Source organism: Chinchilla lanigera, unplaced genomic scaffold (assembly GCF_000276665.1).
Source record: "Chinchilla lanigera isolate Chin_1 unplaced genomic scaffold, ChiLan1.0 scaffold00013, whole genome shotgun sequence".
Lineage (NCBI taxonomy): Eukaryota > Metazoa > Chordata > Mammalia > Rodentia > Chinchillidae > Chinchilla > Chinchilla lanigera.
This window is the reverse complement of record NW_004955414.1, coordinates 1,075,752-1,094,488: the sequence shown is the minus strand read 5'-3', so window position 1 is coordinate 1,094,488 and position 18,737 is coordinate 1,075,752. Positions and strand designations below refer to the sequence as shown.

The window sequence follows — 18,737 nt, the reverse complement described above, 5'->3', positions numbered from 1 at the left end:
CTTCACGGCCAGGAAGCAAAAGAGGCGATGAGGGAGGCGTGGGAAGTGCATTTCCAAGGACCCAAGAGCCTCCCTCCAGGCTCTGCCTTCCAAAGGTTGACTTCCTTCCCATAGTCACACTCCAGGGACTAGGCCTTCCACACAGGGGCTTTCGGGAACGTTCAGCATCAAAATCATAGTACTTTATTGCACTTTGTTATAATCATCTAGCAGAGATTAACCTAGAGTTTATTCTTAGAAACATTTCACATTGGCAGATATGACTGATGGTTTATCCAGGTATTTTTTCTTAACCGAACAATCTTTGTCTTTGTATTTCTTGGAGTTATTAGGAAGGTTATATAGCACTCATCAAAACTGGTAATTGCTGATTTCTTACTAAATATGTATTTCTTATTTACAAATAACCAACTCCTTGAGAAAGCTGTGGAATTCTGTGGATGCTGGAGCACATTCTGCTCTTGTATGTTCATTGGCAGTGTGTGTGTGTGTGTGTGTGTGTAAGACAGAGGGAGAGAGAGTTCTTTTTCTTTTTTTTATTAGTACGTGTTTGTGATGCCTAATGGTTACATTCATTGTGGGGAGTAGGCACACCTACAGAACACATTTTAATTCTTTTTTGAGAAGCATTCAGTGGCATTTCTTAAGAGACCTACATCTCCCCACCTCAAAGTCCAGCTTTGTTTGAGGAGGGAGGTATTATTCTAATACAAATTAGAATACAAATGTATGCATAAACAAATAAACCAATGTAAACTGCAAATATTAAAACACTGGAGAAACCAGGCATTTTCTAAAAGTAGAAATGATAGTGATGGTATTTTCTCTGGCTCTATGATAATCTAAATGAGGTTAGCTTTTATTCTTCTGCTCTAGAAGGCCAGGAGGCTCCCAGAGTTTAGCTTGCCTTTTGGCCCACCCTTCCCTGTTTGAGCTGTTTACATGACTGCTGGTTTCAGTGAGCTTTTCTCTCTCTCAGTGGCTGTTCTGCATTCATTTCCCTGGGTGTGGGACAACTGGTCATGCCTTTTGTTTAAAGACAATTTAAACTTACCTCTTACAGCTGTGTTTGTACTGCTATAGATTGTGCTAGGATCACATTTAATGAATAAGGAAATTATTTTTCTTATTTTTCTAGCAAATATTCTTCCCCGGAGCTTCAATTTTTCCCACATGGACTAAAAAGTACTTTGTCTCTTTTTGAGGCCTCTTTGGCTTTGGTCCCTACATACCTATTCACTGCACGGGTCTGTCTTTATCTGTTCAGTTTAGTTTGCCTGAAACAAATTTCATTTGCCATTCCAGCTGTCAAGTCTGTATGGAGCCTGGGAATTTGGAGGTATAGCAGGAAGTCAGAGAACATAAACAGGCTGCTGGCCAAAGTCATCCTATCCTGTTGATTGACTTACCCCTCCTGACCCAAGTCCAGTCAGATCTGACTTATCACCCACCCCACTACCAAAGATTTCTACAAACTTCCAGGGCTTACATGTATACTAGAGAAGGTTCAGTGGGTTGCCTGAGCTAAGGAAAGTCCATGCTACCCATTTTGATTTTTTCTTATGCATATTTATTTGAATGCATTTAATAATTTATTAATGTTTCTGAATACAGACTAACAAAGTTAGATCACAGTTATTTTGTAGGAGTCCATATAATCATGAACTTTTTACTTATATTTATACTAAAGGTTGCAAAACAACAGTATGATTTGTCTAATTGTTGATTGCCTTTATATTGGTCGCTTGCTGCTGGAATGATTTTGCCTCCCCAGTGACATTTGACCATGACTGGATATATTGGTCAAAAAAATTTAAGCATTCAGCCAGGTGTGGTGGCGCATGCCTGTAATCCCAGCACTCGGGAGGCTGAGGTAGGAGGATTGTTGCGAGTTCGAGGCCAGCCTCAGCTACAAAGTGAGCTCAAGGCCAGCCTGAACTGCGCAGCGAGACTCTGTCTCAAAAAGACAAAAAAAAAAAAAAAAAAAAAAAATTTAAGCATTCAATAAACCAATAGACATCAGCAGTACAATTATCCCAGATGTCTTTGTATATACATATATTTTTCCCTTCCTTCTTTTGTTCTTTTCTCTTTTCCCTTATCCCAGATGTTCCTTCCCTTTGAGCAGTTTCTTTCCCTTTCACAGTATCCGTTCTACCTGTCAGGTTTTATGTACTCTTTCAGGTTCTCACACTAGAGAGACAATACAGTGTTTACATAAGAGAGACTGATTTATTTCACTTGAGTATGGTCTCTAGTTGCATCCATTTACCTATAAAAGGCTTAAGTTTATCTTTTTTAATAGCTGAGTAGTACTCCATTGTGTAAAAAGACCACATCTCTTTTATCCATTCCTCAGTTGATGGGCGTTTGAGTTGTTTCCAATATTTAGCTATGAGAAATTGCGCTGCTGTAAACGGGTGCACATATATCACTGTGGTATGATGTTTTCAGTTTTTCTGGAAAAATACCCAGAAGGAGAATAGCTGGGTTAAGTGGGACCTCTAATCCTAGTTTTGTGAGGAATCTCCACACGATTTTCACAGTGGTTTCTCCAGTCTACAGTCTCACCAGCAGTGGAGAAGTGTTCCTTTTTTCCCACAGCTCTTTCCAGCATTTGTTATTGGTTGATTTCTTTATGATAGCCATTCTTTGTGGGATGAGATGGAATCTCAGTGTTGTTTTAATTTGTATTTTTTGAATGGCCGATGATGTTGAACATTTTTTGATATATTTATTTCCCATTTGTATTTTTTCATCTGAGAAGTGTGTATTCATCTCAGATGCCCATTTTTGGATTGGATCTTTGAATTTTTGGGGTCTGATTTTTTTTTTTTAATTCTTTACATGTTCTAGATAGAAGTCTTTTGTTTGAGGGACAGTTGGCTAAAACTTTTTCCCATTTAAATGTTCTTATACTTAATCTCAAGTTCTTCTGGAATTCTGGGAATTTCTGAGACTAAAATATTGCACTAAACCCTTCACTCAGCACTCAGCCCAAGTCTCTAGGGCTCTTGGAAAATAGTGTGCATTATAAGGCTTTGCTTTAAAAAAAAAAAAACAAACAAACACTAGGAACTCATTGTATTCTGTTTCATCTAATTAATTATTCTTTAGGCTTTATGATTTTTTGGATAAGAACTAATAAATAAGAAAACATATATTACTTTTTATGCCAACATTATTCTCTCTCTCTTTTTTTTTTTTTTTTTGGTAGTACTAGAAATTAAACCCAGAGCCTTCACACTGAGCTACATTTCCAATGCTTTTTTATTTTTTATTTTGATACAGGATCTAAGTTACTAAACTGCCCAGACTGAGCTCAAATTTATGATCTTCCTGCCTCAGCCTCCCAGAGTACTGAGATTATATGCATGTGCCACCGTGCCTAGCTTGAGCATTATTTTTAATAGGCAAAATGTAGAATAACTCAAATGTCCATAAACTGATGAATAAAGAAACTGTGATATACCCACATGCTGTATTGAAATATTATTCAGCCATAAGCAGGAATGAACTGATATGTACTACAAATGAATGAACCCTGAAAACATTGTACGAAATAAAAGCCACATACTGTGTTCTCCTGGGGAGCAGCCCAGTACTGCTGCAGGAATCCCTTGCCTTGGGTACGACCTTGACATGGTGCTGGATGCTTAGCAGTCCTGCTGTGTCTCCACTCAGTGACTGTCTCCTTCCCACCGTGAAAGCGTCTCAAGCCTTCTTCACTCTCAGTCGCTTCCTCACCGGACCCTCCTCCCCGCCACCATCAGCACTGGATGTTACCTTCTGCTTCACAAAGAAAACGTCCGTCAGGGCTCTGTTCTCTTCAGAGCCAGTGGGCAAACTTGCCTCCCGTGTCTTCCTTCTCCCCTCCGTGTTGGAAGGGGTGGGACCTTCTTGCTGTGGGCTCTTCTCCCTTGTGTCTAGGAGCGCACTCCACCCAGCCGGTCAGGAGTTTGGCACCACTGCCGTTACCTCTTTTCTTTCCTAAAAAGATCCTCCCAGCAGCTTTGCTTTTCTTTTTTCTTTTCTTTTCCTTTTCCTCTTTTTAAAATTTGAGACAGGGTCTCCCTTTGCAGTTTAGGCTAGCTCTGAACTTTCCATGTAGTTCAGGCTGGCCTGAAACTTGCAGCAATCCTCCTGCTTCAGCTTCCTGAGTACTGGGATTACAGGAGTGCACCACCACGCCTGCACCCAGCAGCTTCTGAACTTGCTCAAGCCCTTCCTGTTAGCAATATAAAACACTGGACCCACAGGATTTCTGATATTTGTAGCTACTGACTAAAGAATGACTACCATTAGGCAAGAATGGAATCATGGTTTATAATTTATTGTCGGCCAGCTTTGCCATTAGATTCTCATTTGACTGTTATCTTTTTAATTGGGAAGCATTCGCATCAATGCAAATATTATGCATTGTACTTTACTCAGATTTTCATATTTCATGTCAAATTTGCATACAATGTGATTATATTATGTGATTTGATTATTTTTCTCTTTATCAGTGGACAGTAAGTTCACTAACACTTCCTATTGTTTCCCCAAACTATGTAATAAGAGATCAGTAAATATCTGTTAAATACGCAAATAAAGGGATACAATTCTATAAGGTAGACCAAGAAAGGGACTAAATTTTTGTGTAAAAACATGCTGATTTTATAGATGCTAAATATTTTCAAATGTACATACATCCTGATGTTGAAAATGAGCAGTGACATTCTCTGATATTTTACTCAGGCCATGGAAGCAGGACTCTCAGAAGTAAAAAATGAGCTACAGTTACGTGATGATCTCCTGAGAGTTATAGAAATGGAACGGTTGCAGTTGCATAAGGAGTTATTAAAAATGGGCGAGTGCCAAAGTGCTCAAGAAAATAAAAGAAGGTATATGCTTTATATTTGATATATATTCAAACTATTCAGAACATTTATATATTTTAAGAGTTTTATATTTGACACTAGAATAAAAGGTTATTTTTAATTAATATGTTGTTAATTGGTGTATAAAATTAGATACTGATAAAATTATTATTTTACCTTCAAAATTGATCTTTACCTAGAAAATTGTATCATGTTCTGATTTATGGATACTCTGTCACGCCAAGTGAGAAATTTTCTTAGAACTTTTATTCTTCAAGCTATCATAAAAACAGCGTAAAGCTGATATTTAATTATATGTGAAGATAAGTAAGATTATTCTGTGTTTCTCAAATGCTTTCATTTTGGTTGCCTAAAAGCCTGTTCGTTTTTCATTTACCTCCACACTCACCATCTTGTTAGTTCCATGAAGAGTCTTTTTTTTTTGGTACCGGGAATCAAACTCAGGACCTTGCACTTGCGAAGCAAGGCACTGTGCTGCAGAACTTTATCCCTGGCCTGAGGGTCCTTTTTATTTTTTTTATTTTTTTGGTTTTTCTCCGGTACCGGGAACCGAACTCACGACCTTGCGCTTGCCAGGGTGAGGGTCCTTTTTAAAACAAATTATTTTCCTCGTTGAAAGCAGATAGACATTGTGTACTGCGTAGCCACAAAGAAAATGGTATTGCCGTGGATTCTTAAACATTTATGACTGTAAGTGGGTTGTTTCAGTGCCTCTGCAGTTACTTGATGTAGGACTATCTTAGAATCACAAAGCCAATGTCAAATCAGTAACAGGATTTTAAAAATTTAGTAGCAAAATAGTGAGAGATATTTTATTGAAAGATCATTATTGTTTTAAGGGAAATAATTATTCCTTCAAAGTTGTGGGACATGCTGTTCTTTCAGATTTGTCCTCAACAACTAATGGTAAAGTAAGACCCCTAAAATGACCTATGGTGTGTCTCACCACGGATAGCAGGGCACCTATTAATCAGTCACCATTACTGAGTGCTTTATATACAAGCTATGCATCACTATCACTGATGATTAATAAATCTATTCAGTATTTATTATGTGTAAGGTGCTGTGCAGTGTGGTGAGTTGGTGAAAAATATCTTCACACAAAGAAAATAATGTGTATGCCTTAAAACAAGACATTTTGTAGAAGAGCATACCGTTCAACCTGTATCTGTCTCTGGTTCTCTGAAGAGTATGGTAGATACTTACTCTGCACTCTTAACACAGACAGTGCTGAATTCTAGATATTGCTACCTTTCTTTCAATACATGATTTCATCCCAAGTGTTGTGTTTATTCACATATTTAGTAATAGAAACTCCGGTCTGCCTGCTTGCCACCTCTGTTCAACTTGGTATTCATTTGGTCTCTCTGTCTTTCTCATTTGGAAGTACCCCTCAGTTCTAGTGTCCTGAGATTTCATAGAATGTTCCGTATTTAACTTTTCGCATTGCATTGTGTTTAGTGTTCTCAGCCCTCCTTTCTGCTGCTGCGAGTTCACATTCTGGTAGTGTGTTCTCATGTGAATGCCGTTCCACACGCTTTGTTGTTTCGGTTTCTTCCACTTGGACTCTTGTTTGTTCTTTATGTTGTGTTGGAGGCAGCCCAGACTACTGAAGGTAGATGCACAGTAGTTTTATAGAAGTAGTATGGTAATGTTTTTATTTACTTTCAGAACTTTCCTCAGTAATGCTAAATTTTATTAGCTTTTTCTTTTCTTTTATTAGTTCTAGAAGGACCTTGAGCTGATATGTTTTTACATTATTAAAAGTAACTCCAATACTTTTTTCCTGTATGACAAATAATAGTTCTTTATGTATTTTTAATGTTTTATGTTAGCATGATTATTATTTTCTTACCACCTGTCCATATTTGGAGTTTAATCTTTTTTTCATTAATTCATTGAACTTTGCAAGTTTGTTAGGAGATTTTTAGCATTCAGCATTTAGCATTCAGCATTTTACTCCCTGAAACTGCTTAGAAGAATTGAGAAATAAGGAATTCCATTTTTCACTTTTTCAATTCATAGCAAATTAGAAAAATTTAAGACTAACCCTGAAAATAATTGGGATAATATTGGGTAAAATGGAAATGCTCACAGTAGTACGTGGAAAACAAAAGGAAATGGAAAAGGTGCACAGGTATCTTCATGACAGAGGAGATGTGCACTTACGGATGTGTATGCACATGGGGAAAAAGACAGTAGACACAAACGCTGCCGGTGTCTCCCGGATAATATTACAGCAGATACTGCAGTGTGATGTGCTGTTCACCCACCATTAATCTATACACATATGTATTTCAAATATATATTATACATGACCTAGACACACATACTGCCAAGATGGCACTATCAATTTATATCCTTGAGAGATCCTTTATTTTCAATCTTTAATTATTTTCCCATCATTAACTGATTTTGGTTTGTTGTTTTATTTGTGAAGTTTATATTTTTGATATGTGGAACCTTTAAAAAATGCTTTGGAAATCTAAAATTGTACTTAGCTACAAATAGGTATAGTCTTTATAACTCCAGACTCCACAAAAATAGTTAGGTCTAACTTCCAGTAGAAAGCACGCTACTTTCCCTATGTGGCTGTCTTCATTTTTGTGCTTTAATAATTTTTATTTTAACAATTTGCCTTGTATGGAAGTGAACATTGCCTGCTTATATTTCACCAAATTTCCTGTAGGAATTGCCCTTTTATAAGTGTTTCTAAACAAAAATAAGTGTTTTTGCTTCTCCCTTCCATTATTTTTTTTTTCCCTCTTTTTGAGACAGGGCCTCGCTATGCAGTTCAGGCTGGCCTTGAGCTCACTTTTTAGCCCAGGCTGGTATCAAACTTACAGCAATCCTCCTGCCTCAGCCTCCTGAGTGCTGGGATTACAGGTGCGTGCCACCACGCCCAGCTTTCCCTTCCATTATTAATATGTAGTTGCAATTGCATTTTACAAGTGCATAGCCAAAGAATAGCTGCATTTGAGCTCTGTCTGGTTATACTGTCAGATTTGATCACTTTTGAGCACTTTGATGGCATAGGTGTTCTTCTTGGACTTTTCATATCAGAGTTACTTTCTGTAATGCATTAGCAAGTTGTGTGTGTTTCCTTGTTTAGGGTGGGTTCCCAAGCTATTTATTATAGGAAGCAATCTGGTTAATTTATCCAAAACTCTTAGGCACATATGAAATACCAGTGTTCTGCCAATTTTTAATGTATAAAATTCCATATTAATTGCTACCTTTTTCCCATTAAAATCACTTGCACTCAAATATATAAATACTTAATGGGCTATGAATATATTTGGACTTGCAATTTCATGACTAAAAATCTTCCTAACAAAGTAATGATCTATCTCTGAAGCCTACAATGGTCAAAATTAATAATATAATCATAATAATTTGTCAAATTATACATAATTTTAAATTCTTATTTTATTTTTAATTTGTAGACTTGAATCATCTTATTCACCTTCTATTGAAGAAACACAAAGGAAAAAGAAAGAGCTATTTTCAGTGATCCAGGATCAACCAAATCAAGAAAAAAAAATAAATAAGGTATGGAAAATAATGAGATACATTCTTCCAGGTATATCTGAAGTCTTTGCATACAGACAGGTATAAAAATCTTTGTTTTCTCTCCCTTCCTTCCCCTAATAGTATCTGTCAAGTTAATAATTCTGGCTTTCTTCTGTGTGACACGAGCCCAGGATATCACTGCCCAGGAAATGTGGACAGCCAGCGGCTGTGTGACAGGTGGCTATAGCAGGAAAGTTGATAGCACAGGCTTGGTGCCCAGCCACATGGATAAGCTTGGGGAAGTTGCTTGTGCTCATTCTTTAGGATTCTTATGTCTAGCATGGGGATGCTTAGTGCCTACCTCGTACGGCTGTCACAGGGACTGAATGAGCCAGCAATGCCTACTGCTCACATTCCACGTACCACGTGCCAGGAAGTGTTCTAAGGATTTAACAAATCCTAATTCATTTATTCCTCATAGCCATCTTATAAAGTGAATCTAAATATTATCCCTTTTTTATATTTGAGGAAACTGAGACACTAAAAAGTCCAGTAACTTTTCTAACGTTACTTGACCTTCTGTTAAAATTTATGAAATAATGCATGTAGAGTGCTTAGCGCAAGGCCTGGCTCAGAAAAAGCACCTAGTAACTATTGGCTGCAAGGGTTTTCAGTAGCACCCACATTTTTCATTGAGCACCGAACATGTGCCAAGCACTCTGCCAGGAGCAAGGAATACAAGATGAATAAGGCCTGGGTGTTACTCATAAAGAGCCTGTGGTTCTCTGCTCTCCTGCAGAAAGTATACCTCTCCTAGTAAGATTCAGTAGTGTCTCTCTTCCCATGAGTTTATCACCTCATGGAAAGCTACTGTCTAGCCTCTCTGGTCTTTAGGTTTGAGAGTCAGAATGGGTACATATTTAACACTGCAAAATCTAAATAATATTTAAAAGTTAAACAAACCTGGGCATGGCTTGGAATTATCATCTAGTGTTCTGCAAATTACTTGACAACTGTAAACGAAAGTAAATATTTACAGAATGAATTAACCAATTTTTTTGAGGTGTGGGTCACACTGTGTAGCCCAGGCTGGCCTCAAACTCACAGCAATACTTCTACTTCAGCCTCCTGAGTGCTGGGATGAATTAATATTAAGGCTAAGTTGTCCCATAAATTAGTTGTTACTTGTATAAATTCAACAACCATTTATTGAGCATATAGTAGGATTATAATTGATCCACTAATTTCTATAGGAAATACAATCATGAAATATGGATCCTGTCTGAGAGTTGACTCTCAGAGAACTGATACAGGTTAAGTGTAGAAATGGTGTTACAAATTAATGATCATTTCCATTATATTTTTAACACTTCAATAACACACAGTCCCATGAAACTCATTTTATTGATTTTAAAAGTATAATTAAAAAACTGTCCTTTACTGATGTCCCCAGTGAATGTGTTAGGCTAAAGGATTGATTAAAACTACCATAGACCTCCTAGATTACATCCTTCTAGACCTCATTGATTTCCGTAGAGTAATAAAAGTTTGAGTAATATAAAGAATCTACTGGTTTCTCAGAGTTTTGACGTGGAGGGAGAGCGTGTGCAGCACAGCTCTCTTTATAGGCTCTTGGAGACTGTGCAGAGTGCAGTGCCGTGCACAAAAGGTAACAAATGTGCTGCATATAAATAGCTACAGCTTCCAGGAAGTGTTTGTGGAGAGCATTTTCATTCTCTTGTAATAAAACCAACAAGAGCCATGTATTATAAATCTTGTGTTTTCTTTTCTGCTTTTTCAGGATAGAACTATTTTTAGTCATTTATTTTGTTATAAAATTCACATTTTTAGTAGAGTGAAAAGTCATTTGAAGCTCAGGTAAATTAAGAAAGCAGCTTCACAACATAGCATTTTTTTTAATAGCTAAACATTATAAAAATAATAAAAATAGTTTACTACTTTATAACAATATATTCTTTTTTTTCCAAGTTCCATTTTAAGAGGAACACATTAAAAACCATACCGCAGGAAGCAGTCAGCAAATCCAGACCAACTGCAGAACAGTGCTGTTGTCTCACCCACTGAATTTCAGGAAAAACTGGAACTAGAGACTTGCGCATTGCTCTGGGTCAGGCCGTTTGCATTCCAGTCTCCTGGCCGCCTCTTCGGCTTCCAGGGTTCGATAATCTAGGTGCAGTCAGTTTCCTTCCCTTTCCTTTCCACCTGTTAAATGGCAGTGTTAAGGCTGTGTGATGGAGTTGTCATGTTTGACTTCAGAACCCTGAAATGTCTGGAATAAGACACATGTGCACGCTCCATGTTAGGCCATCCTGCGCTAGGTATCATTCCCTGAAAACCAGCTTTTTCCAAAGCATGAACAACCTTCCAGGGCCTGTCCACAAAAGGTTAAAAGCCCAGTGGGTAGAGTCACAGGTCCAGGAATCAGACTGCCTGTCACCGTGAATGTGACTGTGAAAAGTTACGTACCTTAGTATTTTTTTAATCTGCAAACCAGAAAGAATTTGTGAGGACTGAATGAGACGGTGCACATGAAGCACACAGAAATGCGTAAGAAGAGCTTTAGAAAGGCACGTGAGGGTCTAGGTGTGGTGGCGTGTGCCTGGAATCCCAGCATGTTGTGAGGTCAAGGCCAGCCTGAGCCACACAGGGAATTCAAGGCCAGTGTGGACTGCAGAGCGAGCCGGTTTCAATGGATGGGTATTAGTTAAGACCTGACTCAATTAAATTTAAAGAACATTTGTTACATTTTTAGACCACTCTAATGTGAGTTCAGCCTGAATATTTGATGAAATGGAGTAATTGCTAATTACTTATTATTTAATAAAGGTATTGTGGCTGTGTTAAGAGTACAAGAGAGAGGAAAGGCGCCCTTGTTCTTTTAGAGATATCCACGGAAACATTTAAAGATGAAATTAAATAAAAATCATTTTAAAGCCAAATGCACTGGAGTAAATTCATGTAAACCTTTGTGAATGACCACTACTTAACCTTTCCAGCCTTAATTCTCATAGCACACTTGGTCCGGCCACCCAAACTCCTTTTTCACTGAGTGTGCATTGTTCTGTCACCCTTGTGTCTTCAGTGTATTCGTTGCCTGGGAGCCCTTCTGCATGCTCCGTCTTCTGATTGGCTTCCAGTCACCCTTCAGTATCCAGTCTGATGACCTCTCCTTGGGAATCCTATCTAGACTTCCATCCCCAGAGCGAGTTACATACTCCCAACTACCACTGCTAGCAACCATTACCATACTATGCTGTCATTATCTGTTTGGTTTTCCATTTCCCCACTAGATTATAATGTTTTGAGATTGTTGATTGTATGCTTTATCTCTGATTCTCAAGAATTAGAGACTGTGGGTGGCTTGTGGAAATAATGCTAGCAGGCTGGACCAACATAGCAGTAGTAGGAGAACAGAGAATGGAGAGAACAGAGGAGAGACTTAGAAACAGAATGTACTGATTTTGCTGTCTGAGTCCAATTGAAAGGGTGAGGACTTTGAAATTAAATAAAATAAATTTATTTTATTGCTTAGAGGAGTCCAAGATATCAAGAGGTCCCTTAGCCAAGAATAAGAATATGAGAGGCCCCACAGGCGTAAGGGGAGGAGGTGATGATCCATGTTTATGGACACATTAAATTTAAAGTTTATTATAATGTGGTTCTAAAATACAGAGTGTTTAGTCCCAAATGGTACAGCATAAATCGTTTAACATTTGTAAGCAATTTTTTCTCCATAAGAAGTGCTTGATAATGCTTTATCTACCTTCCAAAGTAGTTATCAAAGTAGTGTCAGTAGTGGGTGATGATTTGTATACAGTGGAAAATAAAAGTGAGAAATGAAATTTTGGAATGGGAAGAGAAAATAAACGAATCGTGTAAGTATCTGTTTTTAGTTTATCGTTGATCAGAAAAAAAGGGTAGAGTGGGGCCTGCCAAAGTTTAGGACAGGAGGATAGAATATAACCAATACAAGTTATATTTAAGCTGCTGTATAAATAAAAAGATTTGTTCATTTTTTCTGGACTTTATCTGCTACAGCTAAGAAACCAGCTCTATCAGGAAGAAGAGTACCACAACTCTGAGCAGGAAAGAATGAGAAATGAAATCTCTAACTTAACGGAGGAGCTTCATCAGAAGGAAATCACTATAGCAGCTGTGATGAAGAAAGCTGCCCTTCTGGAAAGACAGTTAAAGATAGAATTAGAAATAAAAGAAAAAATGTTAGCCAAACAACAGGTATGCAAGCAGGAATACAGTGCCTTCTGGAGCACACTCCTGCGGGCGCTCACAGTAGCCTTCTCCGCTCCTGCGACATCATCGCACTGCTAGGTTTTGTTCTAGGACTTAGTATCACAGAAGCGCCTGTAGTGTCACAGCAGTGTTTTGTACAGTCACATAAAACCTTTGTGACGTATCGCAAAGTACTGTGAAAAAAGAACTAGGGGAATAAGTGGCAATGCAAGATAATGTGATTAAATTCCATCCTCACATTTTCTTGTACCTCATATTCTGATCACCCCCACACATGCTCTAATCATAGATTTCTTCCTCAGGTCCTTTTCACTAACACTGATTTTTAAAAACTCTATCCAGCTTTTCTTGGATATTTCCCACCCTGCACTTCCCCTATTTTGTTTAAAACATGGATGCTGTAACATGAAATCAGTTTATATTTACTGAATATTCATGCAATGCACAGCATGGCGCATGGGGAAAAAATAGCAATTGTAGTTCTACTATTAAAAGACCGAAAGTAATTTCTAACCCCACTAGCCTGCCTGCCCTTCCTTTCTTCCTTCCTTCTTTCCTTCCTTCCTATTTAGTTTTTAAATTCCCTAATCCCTTATTCATAATAAAATTGATAGCCTGCTGTTAACAGATTTATGAGCCCCCTTTGCTTTAAATCTAGATGTTTTCAAGGATCAAAACATTGAGACAGTTTCACTAACTTTCTAGGTATATGAGGATTACTTTCCAAATAGCATAACTATTAAGTCCTGTGTATTGCAGAAACAAAAAGACTCAGCCTTTGCCTAACCTGGAGCCTTAAACTGTGACTTATTTGTAAAATACACAGGAAAACCATGCACGTGTAGTAATACGATAGGTTGTGCCTCTTTGGGGAAGGATATATTACAGATGGTAACAGTGATCTGAGTAGTTGGATTCTTACACTTTTTCTAGATTGTATCAGTGAGCTTATATTTTATAATTGATAAAGTAAATCTTTTTAAGGCAAGTTTTTTGTTTAATAGAAATGAGCCCTAGGTAAATAAAAGGACAACTCTGTGCATTTACTGTCAAGTAGAAGAAATCAGGAAAACAAACAAGACAGTAGGAGACAGATGAAGAAGTCACAAACAAAAGAAACTTGAGAGAAACACCAGAAAGAACAAAGTGAAACATGAAAGTCGTGCGTTGCGTATTGCAAAAAAATTAATCAGGTGCTGAAGAAATTTAATAGACAGTGTTATTTTAAGCATGGCTTAAAAATTGTGATTTTTCTGGTAATAATTTGCATACAGTTAAAAAAGAGAAGAAATACTTTGAAGATATCAATATGTAATACAACAAGCATTGTTAATTCCCTACCACTTTGTTTGTAACTCCGTATTGTCTGTACTGTTCTTTTCCTATTTTGTAAAAGGTTGTCTGTCTGTTAATGTTTTTCTCCTTTTATTTTTAAAAAAAAAAAAAAAGAGAAGAAATGAGATTTTGGAATTGGAAGGAGAAAAAGTAAATGAATCATCATTGTATCTTTTTAATTTAATATTGATTGTAAGAAGAGGGTAGAGTTTGGCCTGGCAGAAATAGTAAAGCTGAATAAGAGTACTCAGTCAATCAACCTGAGTTTAGGTTGTATTATTACTACAACTACTAATAATAGTAGTATTATTACTACAAGTAGAAAATATTTGTATTCTCTAGGTAAAATTAATTTTAATAAAATTATGTATTTTCATTGTGTATTTTTCACTTACCTTTTATTACTAATCTTTCAGTTCCCAGATACGAAATACAAAGCTGTCAGAACGGAAAACACACATCTGAAAGGAATGATGGGAGATTTAGATCCTGGACAGTACATGGTAATATGCTGAATTCATTCAATAAGTTGGACAAGAGATTATTTAGCTGCTCAGGATTTCCCAAGGCATCACTTCTGAGCGCTTGCCGTGTTTCGGGCGTGCAAAAGTTGGGGCTGCACATTGTCTTGCACTTTAGTTGAATCTACTTTGATCCTCAAGCTGGAACACTTGAGTTTCTAGTTTCCTCTCTTGTTCTTTTCTCGGATTGGGCTCAATTCTGATCATTTCCTGAACATGCCAAATATGCTATTTCTATGCTTTTGCTCTTGCTGTTGCCTTAAAATCCTACATGGCTTGATTTAATGTCAACTTTTTCCTCAATAAAACCACTCTCAAAAGCTCAGTCAGAATGAATTGTTCTATCCGAACTTAGTTTATATTTCAGTCCAACTTGTCATTTTCCCACTAGATGGCAAGCAGGAATTATGTCTTATTAATGTTTGTACCATTACAGCTCCTCACACAGCGGGTGTAGGTTAAGTGTTCATCGTGTTGGTTGAATAACAAGAGGGCTGAGTGAATGAATGAATGAACGAATGAATGACTTCTGGCTTACACAACGCACCTTAAGCTCTGTGCTTCTCATTGCTCTTGTTTAATGTAACTGTCAGTATTTAGTTTTATATGAGAATTTTTGTTTATTGAACTAGTGAAATATTAATGATAACATTTATTTTGAGAAAATTCTAAGAATTTTTCCATCATTTGAGGCGTGGAAAGGATAAAATAAGAGCTAATTTAGCCTCAGTTTCTTTAGTTAAAAGTAAAGGTGTTGAATGAGGCATTCTCCATACTCTGTTCTTATGCCTTAGTGCTATGTTTTTGTAATATTGAACCTGTTCTCTTTTTTAAAAAATTATTTTAAAAATAAAAGAAGGAAAACATATGAACAGACATCCATTTACAAAAATAGCATAAGAGCAATACAAGCAATAGTGAATTACAGATGAAGTGGTAGGAAATTAACAGTGGTTGTTGTGTTACATATCGATATCTTCAAAGTGGTTTCTCAGGAAAACAAATAGAGACATGCAACATTGATCAAATAATTAATCATTAACTTCCTTTCAGTAAAGCAATAGAAGTCAGTGGTACAACTATGTTAGCTATCCTGTATATACATACATACACAATTCCCCTTCTTTCTTTTCTCTTTTTCCTCACCCCAGTTGCTCTTTACTTTTGAGCATTTTCCTTTCATTTCACAATGTCTATCATACCTCCTAATTTTTATTCACTCTTTCAGGTTCCCTGTTCTCTTAATAATCCATATTCTAGCATCAAAGTAACAGGAGCACCCGGAAGCACTCTGCCTCCTTGGAACGTGGTTATCTATGCTGTGCTGGCAGTGTAGATGGATAAAACGCAAAGCAGCTACGTTTCCTTGTGAAATTTTTTTTAAAAAATATGTCATCTAAACATTGAACATACAAAAAGTTAAATCAGATCCTGGATCCATGAGTGTCTTTTTTTAAATCACAAAATAGTATTTGTACTTTTTGATTCAATTGAATGTTGTTATTTGTATATTCCTGGTCAGCACACACACACACACACACACACACACACACACACACACACACACACACAGAGGCTGCTTCACTGTGGTTCCTGTGGGCTTTTGGCTTTGTTCATTTATCGGTCTTGGATTTGTAAGAAAGAAAACACAAAAAAGATGTGCATAGAAAAAGCTAATTATCCACACTCAGGACTCCAGAGAAAACCAGCGCTGACAATGTGGTATGTAGCCTTCTGTCACTTTTCCTTACTTGTGTGCGCATACAGAGGTGATCTACAGAAATATATGTATAATACATGTATTATCTGAAACTGCCTTCTGACGGTATATATGGACATGTGCACAAGTCAGTAAATATCCTTTCATTTTTCCTGATTTCTTAGAAAAATTATATAAGATATATATTTCTATAAATAGAGCCATAATTTAAATACTGATATTCTGGTGCGATCCTTTTCTCTCGCTTTAGACCCTCTCCTTTTCTCCATTCCTTTCCCCATATCATACCCCAAGAGATCATGTGTGTCGGCTACTCAGTTTGTATCATTTTATATTTTTACATAGAGCTGTATCATCTTATACCTATCAAGATTTTACCATTTTTACTTAGAAATTAGATTTGTACATATAAATGAGACTTGTAAATATAGTTCTTTCTTTTTAAACCTGTTTTAAAGTTATGCTGACCTCATAACTTTGGAGATTTCTATCTTTATGTATGGCCTAAAATAGTTTAAATAATATTAGAATTATCAGTGCTTTTAAAAAAAGAACTTGGCTGTAAAACCATCTGGACCAAATAGATCTTCACTTATTTTTTCTTTTAGGTTATCTGGTACATTAAAATTTCATTACTTTTTCTTAGATCAGTTTGCTAATTTATATTTTTCTAAGACATCTTTACCCATTTGTTTGTTTCCTTGTTACCAAAGTTAGTAATAACAGTTTTTTTCATCTCTTCCATATTCTGTTTTGTGTTTCCTTATTTCTAATCTAGTATAGTTGACTACTTATACAGATATTCTTTTTGTCTTAGTTCTGGCTCACAAGAAGTTTATTTTATTATTATTTAAAAATATTACCTATGCATTATTATTTTTCATCCATTTCATTTATTTTTAGCTTTTATCAATTTTTCTTTTTCTGTTTATTTTGTTGCACTTTTTCTAATTTCTTAAAATGAAGAAAACTCCCTTCTGTCTGTGTGTTTAAATCCCATGAGCATGGGATAAGTGCATTGGTGCACACCCTATAATCCCACACTCAGGAGGCTGAGGCAGGTGGATGCAAGAGTCCGAGGCCAGTCTGGGCTACAGAGTGAGTTCAAGGCCAACCTGAACTACGTAGCAAGACCTTGTCTCAAAAAAAAAAAAAATAGTTTTTTAAAAACTCCATGAGTAGAAGAAAATCCTGTAATTAGCAACTATTTCTAAAATAATTGGAATGGATAAGTGGAGATAAAATTAAACTATTCGTGCTGAAATTTTACCTCTGGAATTAAAAAACAAAATATTTTCATCATTATTTTAAACCTTCTAACATGATATTTGGATAATATTAAAATAATAATTACTGTCCTTTCTAAACAAGGAAATTGCTGATTTTAAATTGGCAATATCTAAATAAACAAAGCTTTGAGAATTTTTATGCATGACTAACTATAAAATTCCTGTTTGTTTCTACTTGGGGGGAGAAAGTTTATCAAAGTGGTAGGAACAGCGGTGCTGTGCCTAATTACCACCAGTGTATGCAGTGGGCTACAAAGCTTCTGTTTTCCAGGGTCTCAGTGAGGTAGTTACAATAACAACAGAACCCAGCAAGACGGTCCTGGCTTAGAGGCGTTTTCCATAGCTTTGTGTTGAACCTTGACAGTGTAGAAAGAAAAGGAGTTTTGAGGAGTTTTTTACACGTCTCTTGGATGAGGTAACAAAGAATTAAGTTTACCATGACTGGTTTTTTTATTCCGCATTTACCTAGTCCTGTAGTCGTATTTACTAATGTTTTGATTTAAGCTGTAATAAAATTTGACTTTATCAGAACTCAAATTTGTAGTAATTTTAATAATTTTAGTAATTTTTTTACTGTCCATAGAGTTACCTAAATAAAATGGTAATATAAAAATATCCTCACAATGATTAAAACATCCATTTACACACTGAAAACTAAAATACTAACTATAAAACATGACTAAAGCATATCTTCCTGTAGAAATATGTTGCTAGACTAATTATTAAATATATATAACTGACAAGAAAAAAAATGTACATGCAGAATGCAGATATTCAGACATTTCAGTAATTCAACTGGCCTCATACTAGTCTTTCTAAGTAAATAAACACCAGAAGATTTTGCCATTTCAAGAGCAAAGAAATGAATAAAACTATGGGACTCTAAAATTTTTGAAAGAAACCATAATTGAATAATAGGCTTACATAAAAGAACCCATCAGAAACGTAGAAGTAGACTATTTGCCTGGCATGCGTGACATGAGTCCCTGGGTTCAATCTCTTGAACTGAAAAAAAAAAAAAAAAAAAAAATACAGTGGTAGGCTTACTTACTGTGTATTTTCATATGATAATTGTACAATGAAGAATATATTTCTGAAATCACTAGCAAAGTATTCAAGAACAAATGTGAAATAAGAGAGTCCCTAAAAAGCTTGTTATCAAGAAAAAGGGAATATCCTCTCAAACGTAAAACGTATAGATGCA

The 18,737-nt window shown here is 36.3% G+C and overlaps 1 protein-coding gene across 7 annotated transcripts in view; it reads left to right on the top strand.

Annotated features, from left to right (window-relative positions):
* Ccdc67 (coiled-coil domain containing 67) overlaps nucleotides 1-18,737 on the top strand; it is a gene marked incomplete at its 5' end in the record, with an annotated part of 63,731 nt that overhangs the window by 32,210 nt on the left and 12,784 nt on the right. For 6 of the 7 annotated variants that reach the window (XM_013512047.1, XM_013512048.1, XM_013512052.1 and 3 more), the window contains 4 exon segments: nucleotides 4,741-4,886; nucleotides 8,330-8,435; nucleotides 12,456-12,653; nucleotides 14,420-14,506. In XM_013512047.1, the coding sequence (XP_013367501.1) occupies nucleotides 4,741-4,886; nucleotides 8,330-8,435; nucleotides 12,456-12,653; nucleotides 14,420-14,506 (537 nt within the window). 7 annotated transcript variants of the gene reach the window in all.